The sequence below is a fragment of the Bos javanicus genome, chromosome 2 (assembly GCF_032452875.1).
Source record: "Bos javanicus breed banteng chromosome 2, ARS-OSU_banteng_1.0, whole genome shotgun sequence".
NCBI classification, from domain to species: Eukaryota; Metazoa; Chordata; class Mammalia; order Artiodactyla; family Bovidae; genus Bos; species Bos javanicus.
This window is the reverse complement of record NC_083869.1, coordinates 120334912-120352084: the sequence shown is the minus strand read 5'-3', so window position 1 is coordinate 120352084 and position 17173 is coordinate 120334912. Positions and strand designations below refer to the sequence as shown.

The 17173-nt window shown below is 51.7% G+C and overlaps 2 protein-coding genes across 7 annotated transcripts in view; both read right to left on the bottom strand.

Annotated features, from left to right (window-relative positions):
• EIF4E2 (eukaryotic translation initiation factor 4E family member 2) overlaps positions 1-9542 on the bottom strand; it is a 30935-nt gene extending 21393 nt beyond the window's left edge. For 3 of the 6 annotated variants that reach the window (XR_009730946.1, XM_061388522.1, XM_061388540.1), the window contains exons 1-2: positions 9436-9542; positions 1002-1116 (exon numbers count right to left, since the gene is read on the bottom strand). Coding sequence is in view for 4 of the 6 variants with exons in the window: in XM_061388522.1 (XP_061244506.1) it covers positions 1002-1116; positions 9436-9455 (135 nt within the window). In the remaining 2 variants the exon portion in view is untranslated. Of the gene's footprint in view, positions 1-1001; positions 1117-1797; positions 6278-9435 lie in introns of those variants that run through there. The other 3 variants (XR_009730945.1, XM_061388531.1, XM_061388512.1) reach the window with 3 other exon arrangements.
• A 1771-nt stretch (positions 9543-11313) lies between these two features.
• CHRNG (cholinergic receptor nicotinic gamma subunit) lies at positions 11314-16860 on the bottom strand. The gene is made up of 12 exons (XM_061388552.1): positions 16625-16860; positions 16279-16418; positions 15971-16015; positions 15686-15795; positions 15000-15155; positions 14085-14182; positions 13593-13793; positions 13307-13421; positions 13005-13119; positions 12094-12310; positions 11772-11905; positions 11314-11487 (listed from the first exon to the last, which is right to left on the bottom strand). Exons 1-12 carry the CDS (start codon positions 16755-16757, stop codon positions 11314-11316), a joined length of 1638 nt encoding a protein of 545 aa, XP_061244536.1. The 5' UTR covers positions 16758-16860.
• Between the last annotated feature and the right edge of the window lie 313 nt (positions 16861-17173).

The following is a 17173-nucleotide window of genomic DNA, read 5'->3' as shown; positions in this document are numbered from 1 at the left end:
CTGGGCATTTTCCACATGCTCTGAGACTGAGAAAACATTTCCCAGTGTTACCCCTTACCACCTCCATTAAAAAGGATACATCCTCAATTACCTGCAATGGGCTCAAGATTCCACTTACATGGTAAATTAGTGGTTAACTCTAAGTTCCTGTAACACTTTCTGTGTTCTTAATGCTTTCGTAACTTTCTACCTCCTACCATGAGTATTATGCTTATATCTCATCTCAACATATTCCCAGGCCAAACACTGCCTCCTCTATGACACCCTATCACTTACTGGCTCATGACACTGGGCAAGTTGCTTAACCAGTTTGTGCCTCAGTTCCTTATCTGTAAAATAGGGAAAACAATAATGACCACCCTCATGGGGCTGCTGAGAGGATCAAATTAACAGCTGTGAAGTGCTTAGCACCATGCCTGACACATAGGAAGTACTCAAAAAATGACAGCTCCTAGGATTACTGCTACTGTTAAATGTAAGTGCCTTGATTCAGGCTCACTCACCTGTGTCCTTCTAGCATGTAAAATGCCTGTATTTGGAATGTAGTAAATATTGTGCAATAAATGAATTAGTAATTGCTTTAATATTTCAAGAAAGAAACTGAGAGATCTATCTCTCGTTCGCTAAAATTCCTCTCTTCCAAGTCACTTTCAGCCTGAATTATTACCGACTAAAGAGTCGAACATTCTAAGTGATGGGCAGGACTGAAATACGGAACAGCAGCTTCTGAAGCAACTAACACCCTTGCTAAATTCCAGGATTAATCTCCCCACCTCAGGCTAGGAGAATGTTGGAAAGCAAGGCAAGAACTCAAGATCCTGTGGCAAGGGGAACCTTCAAAGTCCCAAGATGAACTCCAGTGACGCAACAATCTTTTTAGAGAACAAAATCAGACACTACAAAACAGGGTGTCATCAAGTGCATCCAGCATCCTTGAGATTTCACAAGATCACCAAGTCCCCAGTCCAAAGGCAACGACATCTGCACAACACAGAACTCACCTTCCTCTTGCTGCTGCTCTGACTCTTGTCTCGTTCCGTTTTTTCCTTCTCACCATCTTTCTGTGTGCTGTTTTCTTCATTCTGATCATGGTCCCCACTGTCATCATCTTTCAATCTGAATGGGAAGGCAAAACAACATGACTGAGCTGATTCTTGCTTATCTAACAAGGCTACCAGGTCAGATGAACCACCATGTAACCAATCAGAAGTCACTCAAGTCATAGGCAATGAGGTGCCCATGAAAGAAAGAAAAGGAAGCAGAAAGGCAACTGGGAGGATTAAGCAAAAATGAAAATGCCCATCAGCTAATTTGTGAATTACAGAAAGCACCATATTCTAGTTTTCTAAAAGTCTGCACAAAAAAGCAAGAGGTAAACAGTGTAAGGGGTTGTTTTCTATGCCAAAAATAGTCAATAACGAGGAGAATTTCTGGATTATATAACTGTTTTGGCATTTCAAATGAACTTGAGAAACTTCCCTTTCTATCCTGCCACTTCTAACTATCTTTCCTACCATTCCCCGCTGCTACTGCTAGTCATTTAATTTCCAAGCTTAGAACTCTCCACTGTCCTGTGCCCTTCCATGCCCACCATGCAGGATATAATACAAGGAAATGTAAGATCCTCTACAACTCGACTGTCAACTGGCATCCCCTTTCCCTCTCTGCCTCCCAAAGCAACCCAGATTTCCACATCTGTGCTATATGCAAACACCACCCCTCAGCCTAAGGCACCATTCCTCCCACATCTGTTTTTCCTACTAGATAGAGGGGGCCCTAGATTGGTGTCTTATTAACCTTTGTATCTTCAGCAACGATGACATGATGCTGGAGTGATGTTAAATGAAAAAGAAATGAAAGGAAGGAAGAAATGTCTTGTCTTGTAAGTTCAGTCAAAAGTACATCAGGTGCCACCTTTCAGGAGCAGTGAAACTACCCTCAGCGCTGTGTATTGGTTTGCTATGACTTCAAACTCACTTATTTATGACTTAAATGAAGATGCTGTTTTGAGATAACAATGAAGTGTCAGTTCAGTTGTGTCACTCAGTCGTGTCCGACTCTTTGCAACCCCATGCCAGTTTCCCTGTCCATCACCAACTCCCAGAGCTTGCTCAAACTCATGTCCATCAGGTCAGTGATGCCATCCAACCATCTCATCCTCTGTCATCCCCTTCTCCTCCTGCCTTCAATCTTTCCCAGCATCAGGGTCTTTTCCAATAAGTCAGTTCTTCCCGTCAGGTGGCCAAAGTATTAAAGCTTCAGCTTCAGCATCAGTCCTTCCAATGAATATTCAGGACTGATTTCCTTTAGGAGTGACTGGTTGGATCTCTTTGCAGTCCAAGAGACTCTCAAGAGTCTTCTCCAACACCACAGTTCAAAAGCATCAGTTCTTCGGTGCTCAGCGTTCCTTATGGTCCAACTCTCATGTCCATAGATGACTATTGGAAAAACCAAAGCTTTGATTAGACGGACCTTCATCACAAAGTAACATCTCTGTGTTTTAATATGCTGTCTAGGTTGGTCATAGCTTTTCTTCCAAGCAGCAAAGTCTTTTAATTTCATGGCGGCAGTCACAATCTGCAGTGATTTTGGAGTCCAGGAAAATAAAGTGTCACTGTTTCCATTGTTTCCCATCTATTTGCCATGACGTGATGAGACCAGATGCCATTATCTTCCTTTTTTGAATGATGAGCTTTAAGCCCGCTTTTTCACTTTCCTCTTTCACTTTCATCAAGAGGCTCTTTAGTTCTTCTTTGCCTTCTTCCATAAGGGTGGTGTCATCTGCATATCTGAGGCTATTGATATTTTTCTTGGCAATCTTGATTCCAGCTTGTGCTTCATCCAGCCTGGCATTTCACATGATGTACTCTGCATACAAGTTTAATAGGCAGGGTGACAATATACAGCCTTGATGTACTACTTTCCCAATTTGGAAGCAGTCTGTTGTTCCATGTCCAGCCCTAACTGTTGCTTCTTGACTTGCATACAGATTTCTCAGGAGGCAGGTAAGGTGGTCTAGTATTTCCATCTCTTGAAGAATTTTCCACAGTTTGTTGTGATCCACACAGTTGAAGCCTTTGGCATAGTCAATAAAGCAGAAGTAGATGTTTTTCTGGAACTCTCTTGCCTTTTCTATGATCCAATGGATGCTGGCAATTTGATCTCTGCCTTTTTCTATATCCAGCTTGAACGAATGAAGTCTATTATGTGTAGTCATTCATACACATTAACAGGTCAGTAGGCGAGTAGCCCCTGCTGGGAGCTTATCAGCAAAAACAGATAAAGAAGGGAGCATGGTGAGGGGACATTTAGACTATAAATACTGAGTGTTGTGTAAGGAATATCCAAGTTTCCATCTGAGCAAAGCTGTCCTTTGCTGATCTTGCTCTCCGAAGATTGTGAGCCACTTGCTTCTGCAGTGACCAAGCCAACTCTTTGGTGGGCAGTGGTGTCAAACCCTGCAGCTGTCTCTGAAGAGAAGGGACATTAGCTCTGCTGTGGTAAAGCTGACTCCTTTAGCAGTGGTGACAAAATGTTTAGCGGCCCTGCAAAGATCAGCCTGCCCATAACCACCAGTGCTGGAGTTTTCTAGCAACAACTGACTTTTATTTTTGAGCTGGTAGCTGAACTTCAGTTCCTGATTGGCAAAGCCTTCTCACCCAGTGCCAATTCATATAAAGGTACACCTGGGACTAAATTTGGACTGTATTCATCTCCCTGTGCCTGGAACAATACTGTGAGTAATCTACCACTGGTTTGGAATATGTTATGTTATTTCTTTACTAGCATCAGCATGTTACTGGCTTATGAAATTACTGTAACTCCCACAGTGGACCGGTGTTAAATAAACTACTGGCAAAGAAAATCTACCCCTGAGCATATTTTGTCACCCTCCAAAACAAAATACTAGGGCTCTCAGTGAACCTAAAATTCACTGGATCTAGACAAAAAGATAAATGGAAGGTGAATTCACAAAGATAGTAAAAATTCTGTTCAGTCTAGAGCTGGACCATCAACTTACGATCTTTTCTGAAATCACTTTTCTGGCCCTACCCAGTCACACAGAATTTGACAATTCTCAGGATAGTTACTAGAAGCGGTCAAACTGTAACTCAGACACAGGAATACCTCAGAGCTATTGTGGGTTTGATTCCACATCACAGCAATAAAGCAAGTATCACAAGAAATGGAGTCACACAGATTGTTTGGTTTCTCAGTGCATTTAAAAGTTAGTTGACGCTACACTGTAGTCTGTTAAGAGGGCATTAGGAATATGTCTAAAAAAAAGTACGTATCTTAATTCAAACCTTAGAGTGGACAAACTACACATGTGTTGGGGTGCCCGCTCTGCCCATTTCACAGCCCTGGCTGTAGGATATACTCCTGAGATCGTGCACTGTGCCATGCCCAGCCCCAGCCCCTCCCTGGCCAAGGCAGGACGATAAAGGGCACTGGTAGCCCAGCCTGTCCAATAACCTACGCCTCAGTGCCTTCCTGACTCCTCCTCAGGTCTTCATCCAGGAGGTGAAAGACCTTACAGATTCAGGAGCTGGTGCAGTCAGTCATATGAGCTGCATGTAAGAAAAGCCATGAGGGAATAAAGACAATAAGCAAAAGCAGAGAAGGCCAGGAGGGGCAAAGGGGATGGAGCAGATGAGCAGAGAGGAGAATGGGGTTTTTCGTGATGCTGCCATCTCTTTGGCTTCCCTGGACGCCTGGGAGACCTAATGGTGCTTACAATAACTCCTTCCCCATTATGAAATTTGAGTCCGCAGGGTTTCCTTTTGAAGCGGGGCCTGTCCTAGCATCCAAGTCCCACAACATTACCAGCACACTGTGTGTATCAGATGCTATGAATACCTGACACACAGTCTTTTCCCTCCTTTCCGTCCAGTAGTACCAACCCACTGCAGTCCCCAGCTTCACGCCTCTGTTGTGTTCATCATCTGGTCTTTCAAGGAGCTCCTCTTCCCCTCCTTAACTTGTCCTTTAGGACCCAGACTAAGGGCCACTTTCTCTTAAAAATATTCCCTGATCTCTCTCTAGGCTGAGTTGGGACCCCTTCTTCTAAACATCCCCATATCAATGTTTTACTTGTCCTAGCTATACTGTCAGTTTTTTTGTCTCCTGATTACAAATATTTCATGAGTCTTTGTTTCTTTTTTCTTATTGCTTAGGTCCAAGATAGCTCCTAATTCTCTTCTTTAGGGCATATCCCAGGGACTCAAACCATTTCTCTCTTCTCAGCCCCCAACTTCCCACTATACCATCTGGGGTCCTTTCCCTTCAATCTTGGTTGAAAAAGGGCACAGTTGCTCTAGCACCTCACATTTTGCTAACTCCAAGCAAAGCATGTAAGTTTCTTTCTTTTTAGTGCTTTTGCTGCTAACCACTACCGGGAAACAGAAAAATAATAACAAGAATAATTATGTCAGAGAAGAAACAATGCTACTGTGACCCTGGTCCTCAGCTCCCAACTCCCTTCTAAAACAGTAACTGGAAACCTTAAGGGACCTTCATCTAATGTTGTTATTTCTTGAGGGAGGAGCTCTGCACTCTGGGACAACATTTAAGGCAAGTCATTCACATCCTATCTTCAGAGGCTACTCTTCCCAGCTGGATGCTGGATCTGAGCAAAGATACTATCCAGGTGGAAATATCAGTGCTCCTTAGACTCAGGCAGGCAATTAGCATCTGAAGCTATCCATGCTGAGTGGTGCCTGATCAGCTCACCAAGCTTCTCCCCAGGTATGTCCTCATACTCTGACTGGACAATTCACTGCAGGTAGGAAATTGGGCTAATCCACCTTCACATGTCCAGTATCAGGAAATGCGGGCAGAAAAGAAACAAGTTTAACACACGGATTTCTAAAATCAAGGCAATACAAGGCAAATAAGTGCCAAATAAGTGGTTCAGATAGTAGGTAAGAATGGGCCAAAGCTAACAAAGAGAACAGGGACAAAATAAAATCTGGCACCTGGATTTGAAAACCAAGCTCAACCCAGTAGGGACTGCAATACTTAGAAAGCATCTTAACGGTTTTACATTTGAACAGGATTGATAGCAATGGCACCTACTGACTTGATGGGAGTGGGGGGGAAGGAGGGGGGTGTGGGGGTGGATTAGGTTACACATGAAGGCCATACAGAAAAGGAGACTAGAACTCCTCTGCAATCTGAGCCCATCAGATTAGACTAGAATACTCAAGTCCAGACACTGGACTTGTAGGACTCTGGCAAACCGAAACATGTCCACATGTCCTTAGGAGCCAAGTGGTGAACCATATAGAGACCAAACAGGCAACCAGTGGCCTACAAACTGCACTTTTTTGCATTTAAAAAAAAACAAAAAAACCCTAAGGGTTGGAGTGCTTTCTTTAATTGCTAATTTCAAATGAAAGACAGTTTACTTTTTTCTCGTGAATAGCTAGAAAACAGATGTTTAAAAAAATCTGGCTCAGTATAATGAATAGTTAATAATTGGAACTAATTAAAAATGACCCAGGTTAGGGACTTCCCAGATGATCCAGTGGTTAAGATCTCACACTTTCAATGTAGGGGGCTCAAGTTCAAACTCCGGTCAGGGAACTAAGATCCCATGAGCCACAGGGCACAGCCGGAAGAAAAGAATCCGGGTTAATTTTTGTCAAGATGTGCTTGAACCAATGTTAAACAACCTGGGTATGAATCTCACCATATGTGGCCCTTCCTGTTGTGGGCAACTTATTTCATCTCTCTGCTAAGTCACTTCAGTCGTGTCCGACTCTGTGCGACCCCAGAGACAGCAGCCCACCAGGCTCCCCCGTCCCTGGGATTCTCCAGGCAAGAGCAATGGAGTGGGTTGCCATTTCCTTCTTCAATGCATGAAAGCGAAAAGTGAAAGTGAAGGTGCTCAGTCGTGTCCGACTCCTAGCAACCCCATGGACCACAGCCCACCAGGGCTCCTCCGTCCATGGGATTTTCCAGGCAAGAGTACTGGAGTGGGGTGCCATTGCCTTCTCCATATTTCATCTCAGAGAGTCTCATTTTCCCTATTTGTAAAACAAAGCAACAAGATCCCCCTTACAGGGTTGTTTGAATCAGTTAATATGTGAAAAGCAGCAAAGTGCCTATTGAAGCCATTATTGCCATTTTCAAATTAGCTTGCTGCTGCTGCTGCTAAGTCACTTCAGTCGTGTCTGACTCTGTGCGACCCCACAGAAGACAATGGCACCCCACTCCAGTACTCTTGCCTGGAAAATCCCATGGACAGAGGAGCCTGGTGGGCTGCGGTCCATGGGGTTGCTAAGAGTCGGACACAACTGAGCGACTTCACTTTCACTTTTCACTTTCATGCACTGGAGAAGGAAATGGCAACCCACTCCAGTGTTCTTGCCTGGAGAATCCCAGGGACAGCGGGGCCTGGTGGGCTGCCGTCTATGGGGTCGCACAGAGTCGGACACGACTGAAGCGACTTAGCAGCAGCAGCAGCAGCAGCAAGCTAATTTGAAAATGGCAATAATGGCTTACTGCAGACCAAAAAATGGAGAAGGAAATGGCAACCCATTCTAGTGTTCTTGCCTGGAGAATCCTGTGGAGGGGGGAGCCTGGTAGGCTGCTGTCCATGGGGTTGCACAGAGTCAGACACAACTGAAGTGCCTTAGCAAGCATGCATGCATTGGAGAAGGCAATGGCAATCCACTCCAGTATTCTTGCCTGGAGAATCCCAGAAACAGAGGAGCCTGGTGGGCTGCTGTCTATGGGGTCGCAGAGTCGGACACAACTGAAGCGACTTAGCAGCAGCAGCAGATCAAGAAATATTTGGGTAGGAATGGACCAGATGACCCATAAAGTATCTTAAGATGAAATTTTGATTTCTTCAGTTTGGTGGAGAAAGGAGTATAGGGTTGGCAGAAAGCTCCACTGAGACAGGACTCCAATCCAGAGCTAAGACTTGAAGGGCTTAGGATGGGGTTTTTGTTGTTCAGTCGCTAAGTTGGGTCAGACTCTTTTGCAACCCCATGGACTACAGCCTGCCAGGCTCCTCTGTCCATGGGATTTATCAGGCAAGAATACTGGAATGGGTTGCCATTTCCTTCTCCAGCGGACCTTCCCGACCCAGGGATCAAACCTGCATCTCCTCATTGGCAGGTAGATTCTTCACCAGTGAGCCATCAGGGAAGTCTCTGGAGATAGGGGGTGGGACAGTGGTAATCAGTATAGGGATGTGCTCAGCTACACAGTGGGCTACAGAAGCAAACTCCCAAAGACTTTTTTCAAGTAGTAGAGCCCTCTCAGCAACCAGGAAACATTCCTGAGGAGCTGCCAAGAGTGCTGGAATCCAGGACCTATGAATTTGCACACCAGCACTCACTGTCCTGGAAAAAGTCCAATTTCCCCTCAGCAACAGTGGGTCACAAACTAAACTAATGGTAATTCCACTTTACATGTATATCTCTCTATTTAACACTTTACAAAGTACCTTTAAGCACTGCTGAATGTGATTTGATCCTTATCACACCCAGTGCAGCAACAAGACACTAATCACCAATGCAGTTTGGATTAACAGAGGCTCAGAGACTCGGTAACTTTCCTGCTGTCAAATAGCTGGTAACTGGTGGGTCTGAGGCTGGAAATCTAGGTCTTCGGAAAAGAAGACAGATTTACTGCTAGACTATTAGAAGAAAGCCAAGAACAAAAATCTACCTCCAGATACAATTGCTGGAGGGAAATGTGCAAAAATTTACGCATTTCCTTTCTGCACCTCCAAAATGTTTGATGCTAGAACTAGGACTCAAACAATAGATAAGGTTCACCCGTTGGGTAAGAAACTGAGTTCTGGGAGAGTATGTTGGAAGAGGGCGAAAAGAGGAGGAAGAAGAAAGGAAGTAGGAAGGAGTCTCAGGAAGATGATGAAAATTCCGTAACAGAGCAGCCGCTGCGCTAAACGCGGCAGCCACATTACCTCACTGCATCCTCGCAACTCTGTAACATGGGCTCTGTTACGGTCCCTACTTTGCAAATGAGAAAACTGAGACTCAGAGGAGAGGTGACCTGCTTAGGCCAGAGAGGTGTGTGAGAAATGCTGAATTCAGTGGCAGGGCGGCCAGGCTGCGGAAACAGCCAAACGGCCGAGGTCTCCGCCCCTCCACGCCGCGGGTAACCCGCACTCGGGCGGGGCGTCCCAAAATCTCCTTCCGGGCCGCACGGCCACCTCCTGCCCCCAGGACACCGCACTTCGCCCTGGGTCCGTACGACCCTGGGGTCCCCGAGACCCCCGCATCCCTCGTCCCTAACCCCCTCATGCCCGCTGGCCGCACAGGGCCGGCCAGACCGCAGCCCGAGTCAGAGATTGTGGCCTGTGCCGCAGTTTGCGCCGCCTGCAGTGCGGGCGGGGGTGGGCGCAGGGAACAGTTGGGGGGAAGGGGCCCCGGGGGACGGCCACGCGCCACTCACGCGTCGAACTTGTTGTTCATCCTCTCGCCGCCACCGTCGCCACTGCCTCACGAAGTGACTTCCGCTCCCCCAGGTCCCTCCGCCTAGGGTCCGGCCACTTCCGGTTGCTCAGGGCACAGCGGAACGTTGGCGCTTTGGCCGGGTAGGGGGCGGATATCCCGGGACGCTTTCCTCCTGAGCTGAGGCGCTCAGGTTTGGCGCCTGTGTGGCGTGAAGTCGGGTCTCGGTTCCTGTGCCGGTCCTTGTTCCTGCCTGCCGCCCGCTCTGTTTAGCCGAGGGCGTCCTGACCGCCTCCCGAGGCGGGCTCCGAGAAGGGCAGCTCCGAGTCGCTGAGGGAGCCGGCTCTTGCTAAAAATCCCGACTCCACCTGCAGTGGAGCTGCGCGATCCTGGACTCTCTCCTAACCTCCCTGACGCTGTTTCTTTGGTACTGACCGTCCTTTGATATACTACCCGTATCTTCACGTTGCCTTGTGGATTGATCGAGATAATCAGTGTCAGGCTCTACACAAAGTTGCCCTCAATAAACGGTAGCGATTGTTCATCTTTGCTTACTTGTGCCAGGAGCTACAGAGCTCCTCTCCACCTTCCGAGGCAGAGAGGGTGAGAGACTCACCCCAGGTGGCTGAGCTTGTAAGAGGCTTACAGGAACCAGCAGTGGTCCCTTCATCATCGAATTACCTGCTGCTCCAAATACACAGCAGTGCGTGCAGCGCACACACACGCTCTGGAGTAAATGCAATGAACCTGCTGATGAGTGATTTCGAAAGCCAGCAACCCTGGCTATTTCCGGGGTCTTGCTCCCCGCCCCCCAACAATGTCCCGTTGTCAGGATACTGTAACATTTTTTTAATCTTCATCGGCACCTTTGATCCTGTGATGAAGGTAGATAGGAACTGATATCTGTGCCCGTATTTACAGATGAAGACACAATTTCAGGAAGCACAAATGTGCTCGTGTCTTGTCACCAGTAGAACTCAGGGCTCAGGCTCCAGCCATACTCTAAAAGCATGGCCTTCCCCAAAGACCAGCTAGCCTCCTTGTTTCCTAACTAGGGCCAAGGGAGGCTGGTCAGGGTCTCCTCTCAGGCTCCCTACTTCCCTCCCTAGCTCTTTCTTGTCTTAACCATCCCTTCAGACCAGTGCAAATTCCCTGGCCTTTGAGAAGAGAAAGAAGAGGGGTCCATTTTCCAAGCCATAGAACTTTCATAGAATGTCTAAGATTGGGTCAGAGTTGGGAATTCTGAACTCCAAACCTTATTTATCCACCATTGTTCTGGCAAGCCCCTCTTACTCTAGGCCCCAATTTGCCCAACCTAAACACAGGGGAATAGTGACTCTTGCTTATCTGTAATGCTATGAGGAGCTTTTGAGAATGAAAAAAAGAGAATAAAACTCATAAAATGTTTGATGCCTACAGCCCCCATAAAGCAGGCAGATGCCACCTGAAGTGGGCTGCCTCCCTTTCAAGAGAGCATTGGCTGCCACTCTTCACTTCTCTCATGACTCCCCTCCTTTAAGAAGCTGCAGGGAACTTGCAAAAGGGAAGAGAGGCCCAGGCCTGGAGGGCTAGGAACTTGTCTAGCTGGGGATAGGATAAACAGAGTCCTTAGGGTTTCAGAAGTGATGGGAGTTGACAACACTTTGCTGAAGTGAGGGCAATGCCAGGACAAGCAAGCCAGTGCCACGTGCATGCTGATTCCACTACTGCACTCTGCCCACATCCCAGCCCCAACCACTCTGGGGTTCCAGCTCTGTCTCTTTATTTCCCCAGCTTTTCTCACATATCCCCCAAGAGTGTTTCCCAAATAGTATACTCATGACCTCAGGAGCAGAAAACAGCTGATAAGACTCCACGTGGCTAGCAGCAATTGGTCAGCTCAGTCAGATGAGGGCAGATAGGAGCGGGGGTCCCCAGGAAAAGGCAGGGCAGGTACTCGGTTGTAGTGGGCCATGAGGAAGATGCCAGCAGTGCCACAGACAAAGAGCGAGAGCATGGCCAGGAAGCAGACTCGATCCAGCACTCGGCCCACCAGGAACCACTCCTTGTTCCCCTGAGGGTGGAAGGCAGGGTAAGAGGTGACCAGAGGTGACACCAAGGCTGGATCTCTGGAGCATCCTTAGCCACCCAGCAGGCTTCTGCTCTTCATTTCCTTGAGCCCTTCTCACCTACTTCAGGTCTGACCCTGGCTTTCTCCATGGTCCCATGGCGTCATTCCCAATTCCACTTTTTCCATGCCATTGCCATACCATGGCCACCCCACTCATCCTGCCCCCATCTCAGGTTCAAGTTTGCACACCAGGTGTGCAAACCCTACCCCACCCCCTGCTGACTTACACTGTCAAAGTGAGTCTGCTGGTGCCGGGCACGGGCAATGAGGTTGCAGGCCTCCACGCAGGCCTGGATGGCCGGGGCGGCCTGCTTCAGGCTGCCACACCATTCTGGGCTCTGCCCTGACTCTGGGCCTTTCTCTGTTGATGAGGAAGGGTAAGGTTTGGGAGTAGAATGGGGGAGGAACAGTCTGAAAAAGTGGCCCCCACTTTCTTAGGGACCCCAGCCCCTCTCTTCCCAACCTGGACGTTTGCCGACCCCTCATCCACTGTGCCTGGCACCTTGGTCAACAGATGACCCTTCCTGTCCATCACACCCCCTGCCTTACCAAGCTTCTCCAGCGCTGCCCTCACCAGCCCATTGCGCTGGCGCTGCCGGAAAAGAAGCTCACTGCGGGGCAGGCAGAGGGCCACCTCCTCCCCAGCTGTGATTGGCCACCCTGAGGAGGAACCATTCTGTAGACGGGGGTGGGCATCCTGCACAGCCACTGGGGCCAGTGGGCGAACGTGCATCCGTAACAGCTGGGGCAAGAGCCGCAGGAACACCTGGAGAGATGTGCGCGGCTTAGCCTAGTGGATAGCAGAACTTCCTGGGTGACCGGGCTTGGGAACAGAAGGTAACAATTGGCACAAAGAGTTCACGTGATGGGGGCCCGAGGCAGCCTGGCAGGGGCAGTGGCTTGGCCCTGCTACGGCTTACCTGTCCTGAGCCAGACACTGACCTGGAGCCCCCAAACTTTTGTCCACATCAGAATCACCAGGACACTTGTCATGAACACAGGTTCCTGGGCCCCACCTCTGACCCAGGATGTCTGGGGCAGGCCTGGGAATCTGCCTTTGTAACAAGGGTCCCGGCTGACTGCTGCAGGTGGGCCGCAGCTCACACAGGCACTGGAGCCACTCGGCCCGGGCAGAATCCTGCCTCCTCCACTTTCTTGCTGTGCAACCTCGTCTGGGATACTTAACCTCTCTGTGCCTCAGTTGTCTCATGTATAAATGGGAGATGAGACCAATACCCATTTCACAGAAGTCTTAGGAAGGTTAAATAAGTTAGTATACGTAATATGCCTCCCACAGAGTAAGCACTATATTATTCTTGATCCATCTGGGCATGTTCAAGATACACATGGGGCTGGTCTGTTGCTGAACTTGGTGGGTGAGGAATGTGCCCAGGGCCAGTAGGGGCATGTGAACAGACAGGGCAGGAAGAGGCTGAAGTAGGCAAGGGTAGGGAGCTTGCCTTGCGGACCCCTCGGGCCATGGAGTGTGTGTGGGGGGACCGCAAAGACACGTTGAGTACGACCACAGCGTTCACGACAATGAGGATGGTCACCACCAGGAGGAAGGTCAGGTACCTGCAGGGCGGGATAGGCAGGTGGTGGGGCTGGTTGCTTCATCTCCAGATACCAGTCCCACCCCTCTGGTGGCTGACTCCCCCACATCCCTGGGATTGAGGATTGTAGGGAGTGGCAAGAGGGCAGTACCCTGTGTTCATGAGAACGGAGGAAAGGAAGTGGGCTCAAGCATAAGAGCCAGCCTTACTTGCTGATGAGTGGCACCGCCTGGGAGGTCTCGGGCACCTTCTTGGCCACGAGGAAGAGGAAGACGGTCTGGGCCAGGAGCACGTTGATGGCGACGGTACACTTCTGGCCCCCCGCTGCCCATGACCAAGAGGCCCTCAGAGCGGATCTCAACCTCCCCACCATGGGGCAGTCCCCTCCCCACAAGGAGTCCATGACCCTGGTGCCAAGTCATAGTGCCATTCTGTCCTCCCTGCTCCCTGTGCCGCTGGCCGGGCCATCGCCCCCCTCCCACCAACACTAGGTACCCTTGGCAGGAAGGAAGTAGATGAGGATGGCTACGGAGGAGATGAGGACACAGGGCGCGATGATGTTGATGACATAGAAGAGGGGCTTGCGCTGGATGAGCAGGTAGAAGACGACCTTCTGGTGGCCTGCCTCCTCGGCTGGGGCCGCCTCGTCCAGCAGCATCTTGGCTGGCCGGTGCCGGATGGCCCACTCCCCATTTTCTGCAGGCAGCAGGCGGGGGTGGGCACAGGGACTGGGGGCGAGCTGATCCCGGCAGCCCACGGAACCCAGTGCCCACAGGAGCAGCACTGTGCGGGGAAGGATGCTTGACGCCCCTCCCGCCAAAACCAGAGTCACTATCAGTGAGGAAGATCAGCTTTGCTGGGCCTTTAAATGACATTCATTTTATGGTTTATGGGAGCTTTCACCTTGAGTGACACCGAGGGGGGCGTGGTCTCGGTCTGGCTCCGCCCCCACAGCCAGGTCCTGCATGGACCTCGGATGGCCATTACCTGTGAAGGCCTCGGGGTCGATGAAAATCCATTCGATGGTCTGACCGTCTTCCTGGCTCAGCTGCAAATTGATCTCATTGGTGCTGTAGGTCTGGGACCTGGGAGATGGGGGTGGGAAAGAGGATAAATTGGAGTGTGTGTAGATTCACCCAGGAAGTCACACAGACCATCTCCTGAGGGCAACTGTGGGCAGTTTTGCCTCAAAAAGCACAGTCAAGAATTTCTGAGCTCTTCACAAAGCCTTGGCATGAGATGGGGCGGGGCGGGGCGGGGCGGGGCGGAGCGGGGCAGGGAGTCCGGTTTTCGAAGTCTGGGGAAACTATAGATTTTAAGGACCAGGAGGTTGCAGCCAGAGCCGAGGGCCATCTGGGGTCCCTTCCTTCCGTTGCCTCCAGGGCAGAAGGGGCCGATGGTGAGAACAGGAAATACAGCCTATACCTCTCTGATCTGTTTTTACTGAAGAGGGTCTCCCGATAGGTTCCCTTATTTAAAAAAAAAAAAAAAAAGACTGCTTCTCTAAAATATAGGGAACCCCTCCCACAGACCGCCGTCCCCCCATTGATGGAGGAGGACACTGAGATAGCCCTGGCCTCTCCGTGGGTCTGAGGGTGCAGTGATCTAAAGTGTGCATGCATGGGTCTATGCACACGTGTCATGGGCATGCATGTGCCTTCTCGCCCACCCACGGCAGTCCCTGATGGCTGTCTTTGGCGGGGAAACTGAGGCAGTGAAGGAGAATGAGTGAGGGGTCTGGGGCTTAGCAGGGAGGGTCGTGGGCATCTCCAGATGTCTGGGCCCCAGAGAGGTGGAGCCCAGCTCCCCACCCCTGGCCGGAAGCCTCAGATCCCCACCTGGCCAGGACCCCTCTTTGATCCGCTCGGAGAACCCCCCACCCCCATGCGTGGGTCTCCTCACTGGAAGATGAGGGAGCAGTTCTGCCAGTCGAAGGGGAAGAAGGTGACAGAGATGGGGCAGGAGGAGCGGAAGATGGCCGGCGGCAGCCAGTACACACAGCCATCGGGAGACACGAGCACGTTGCAGTAGAGGGCCACCTCGAACACGCCGTCCACGCTGCGGACAGGCCAGGGTGTGGGGCTGGGGGCCCGCACCCCGACAGTCCCTGCTAGACTGAGACACCCCCCCCACAACCCTGACCAGTCCTCTGCCCCGAGTGGATGGGGCCCCGGGACACCAACCCTTCCCAGCCACCATGCCCCTGCCTGGTCCCCCGCTACCTCAGCCTCAGGGACCACTGCCTCCTCCAACAACCTCCCACAACACCCACCCTGCAACACCCACCCCAGCTCTCCTCCATACGGGTCATGACCACGACCGACAGTGGTTAAGCTCCCTGCTTGTCCTGTGCCTCCCGAGGGAGCTGTCCTTGTACCCACGGTAGTGGGGAGAGCAGCCACCCAGGCGCCCCAGCCCTGAGGTGGTGGAGCCGGGGTTGGATCAGTGCTGCTGGTTCCCGGGCCCCACCCTCAGTCCCCATGCCCTGGCGCCCTCAGGGGCCCCAGCTGCACCCTCTGTTCACCTGTCTCTTTCCCGGAGGCCCCCTTGTCCTGTGGGCCCTGCCCTGCCCGGGCGCCCCTCCTCACTTGTTCTCCAGCACGATGTCTGGCCGCCACACCATGGTGGATGGCACCCGAAGCACCCACAGGCCGCCGTAGTCTCGAGGGTCCCAGCGAAGCCGGTAGTCACACCACTGCTGCAGGGGGAGGGGCTGCCAGACCCCATCCTGCCCCCAGGACCCGGGCCCCCTCCCAGGGCAGGGAACGCAGAAGAGGCAGGATGGGGTGAGAGGGAAACAGGCAGCTCTAAGGGGCCTCGGGGGCCTAGAGTGGAGCTGATGGAAGGAGGAGGGCAGTCTAGCAGCTTCTTACCATTTCTATCCAGACGTTGGTGGTGAGGGCCTCCTCTCGCTCATTCTAGGGGTGCAGAACAGAGGACAAAGTCCCCATCATGGACTGACTCCCCAGACGTCCCTACAAGACCCCAGCCTCTTGGGCAGCCCCCATGGGAGTTGGCCAGCTCCCTGGTGGGCTGCCCAAGCCCTCTCTCTCTCCCCTGTGGGCCCTGCCTGTTCCTGCCTGCTGGAGCCACCCCTTCACTCCCCAGCGGGATCCCGGGGGAGCAGTGGGCTGCCATCCCTGCCCCCACCCCCAACACACACACACAGGCCTGTGCTCACCAGGGAGATGAGGTTGGTAAGCGTGAGCTTCAGGCTGACGTTGACCACGTCCGAATCGTGCTCAGCGGGTCTCAGGTGGGGGTTGTAGCCTTGCATCAGGTCCCCGAGCAGACGCTCCTCCTGGTTCCGGCCCTTGGCCCCTGGAGCAAACAGCGGTGAGAGCCTGGGACACGGCCTCTGGGGCAGATCAGGGTGGGGGTCGGGCCACGGGAGCAGGGGACATGGAGAAGTGGAGAGTTGGGGGGTGGGGGACAGGCCTCGGTAGCACCCCTCCCCAGACCCTCCGTCCCCTGAGTCCTTGGGCTCCTGGTCCCGGCCTCCCCAGGAGGACCCGCTGTGTCCACACCCAAGCAGACAGCCAGCAGCGGCAGAAGGAACAGTGGCCTCTGGCCCCCGCACATGGTGCCACAGTTCTCCGTAGGGACAGGGTGGGACTGCAGTTCCCCCCCGGGGCTGGGGGTGCAGCCTCCGGGGCTCATGTAACAGCCCACATTCTCCCACCCCACGCCACCCTGGCCAGCCCAGCCCAACCCCGCCAGCTGTCTGACCACAGCGCTGTCAGCTGTCCCCGGGTGGACACAATGCCGGGCTCAGATTACCCAGGCTGGGGAGGACAGAGGGGCTCCATCTGCCCAGACCGTCCGGCCTCCGTCCCCACTCTCAGGCTCAGTTGACCCAGTCCTCTGTCCTTGTTCCGGCTGGGGGCTGAGGACACAGCTGGGGATAGATGAGCATGGGACAGAAAGGCGTAGCGCTGAGGAAGGGTCCTGATCGGCGCTCCCTCCTCCTGCTCCCTCCAGCTTGGTCAGGATCTGGGGAGGTGGGAAGGCCCATGGGTAAACATGTTTGGTGCTTGAGTTTCTGTGTCACATGGTTGAGGTCCCCAAACCTGAAC

Bases quoted from the DNA above. Each gene is read 5' to 3' on its own strand.
- CHRNG (XM_061388552.1), bottom strand. From the start codon at position 16,757: ATGAGCCCCGGAGGCTGCACCCCCAGCCCCGGGGGGGAACTGCAGTCC. The intron at 16,419-16,624 runs GTGTGGACACAG...TGTTTGCTCCAG, and splicing joins GCTGCTGGCTGTCTGCTTGG to GGGCCAAGGGCCGGAACCAG. The intron at 11,906-12,093 runs GTAAGGCAGGGG...CCTCATCAACAG, and splicing joins GGCAGCGCTGGAGAAGCTTG to AGAAAGGCCCAGAGTCAGGG.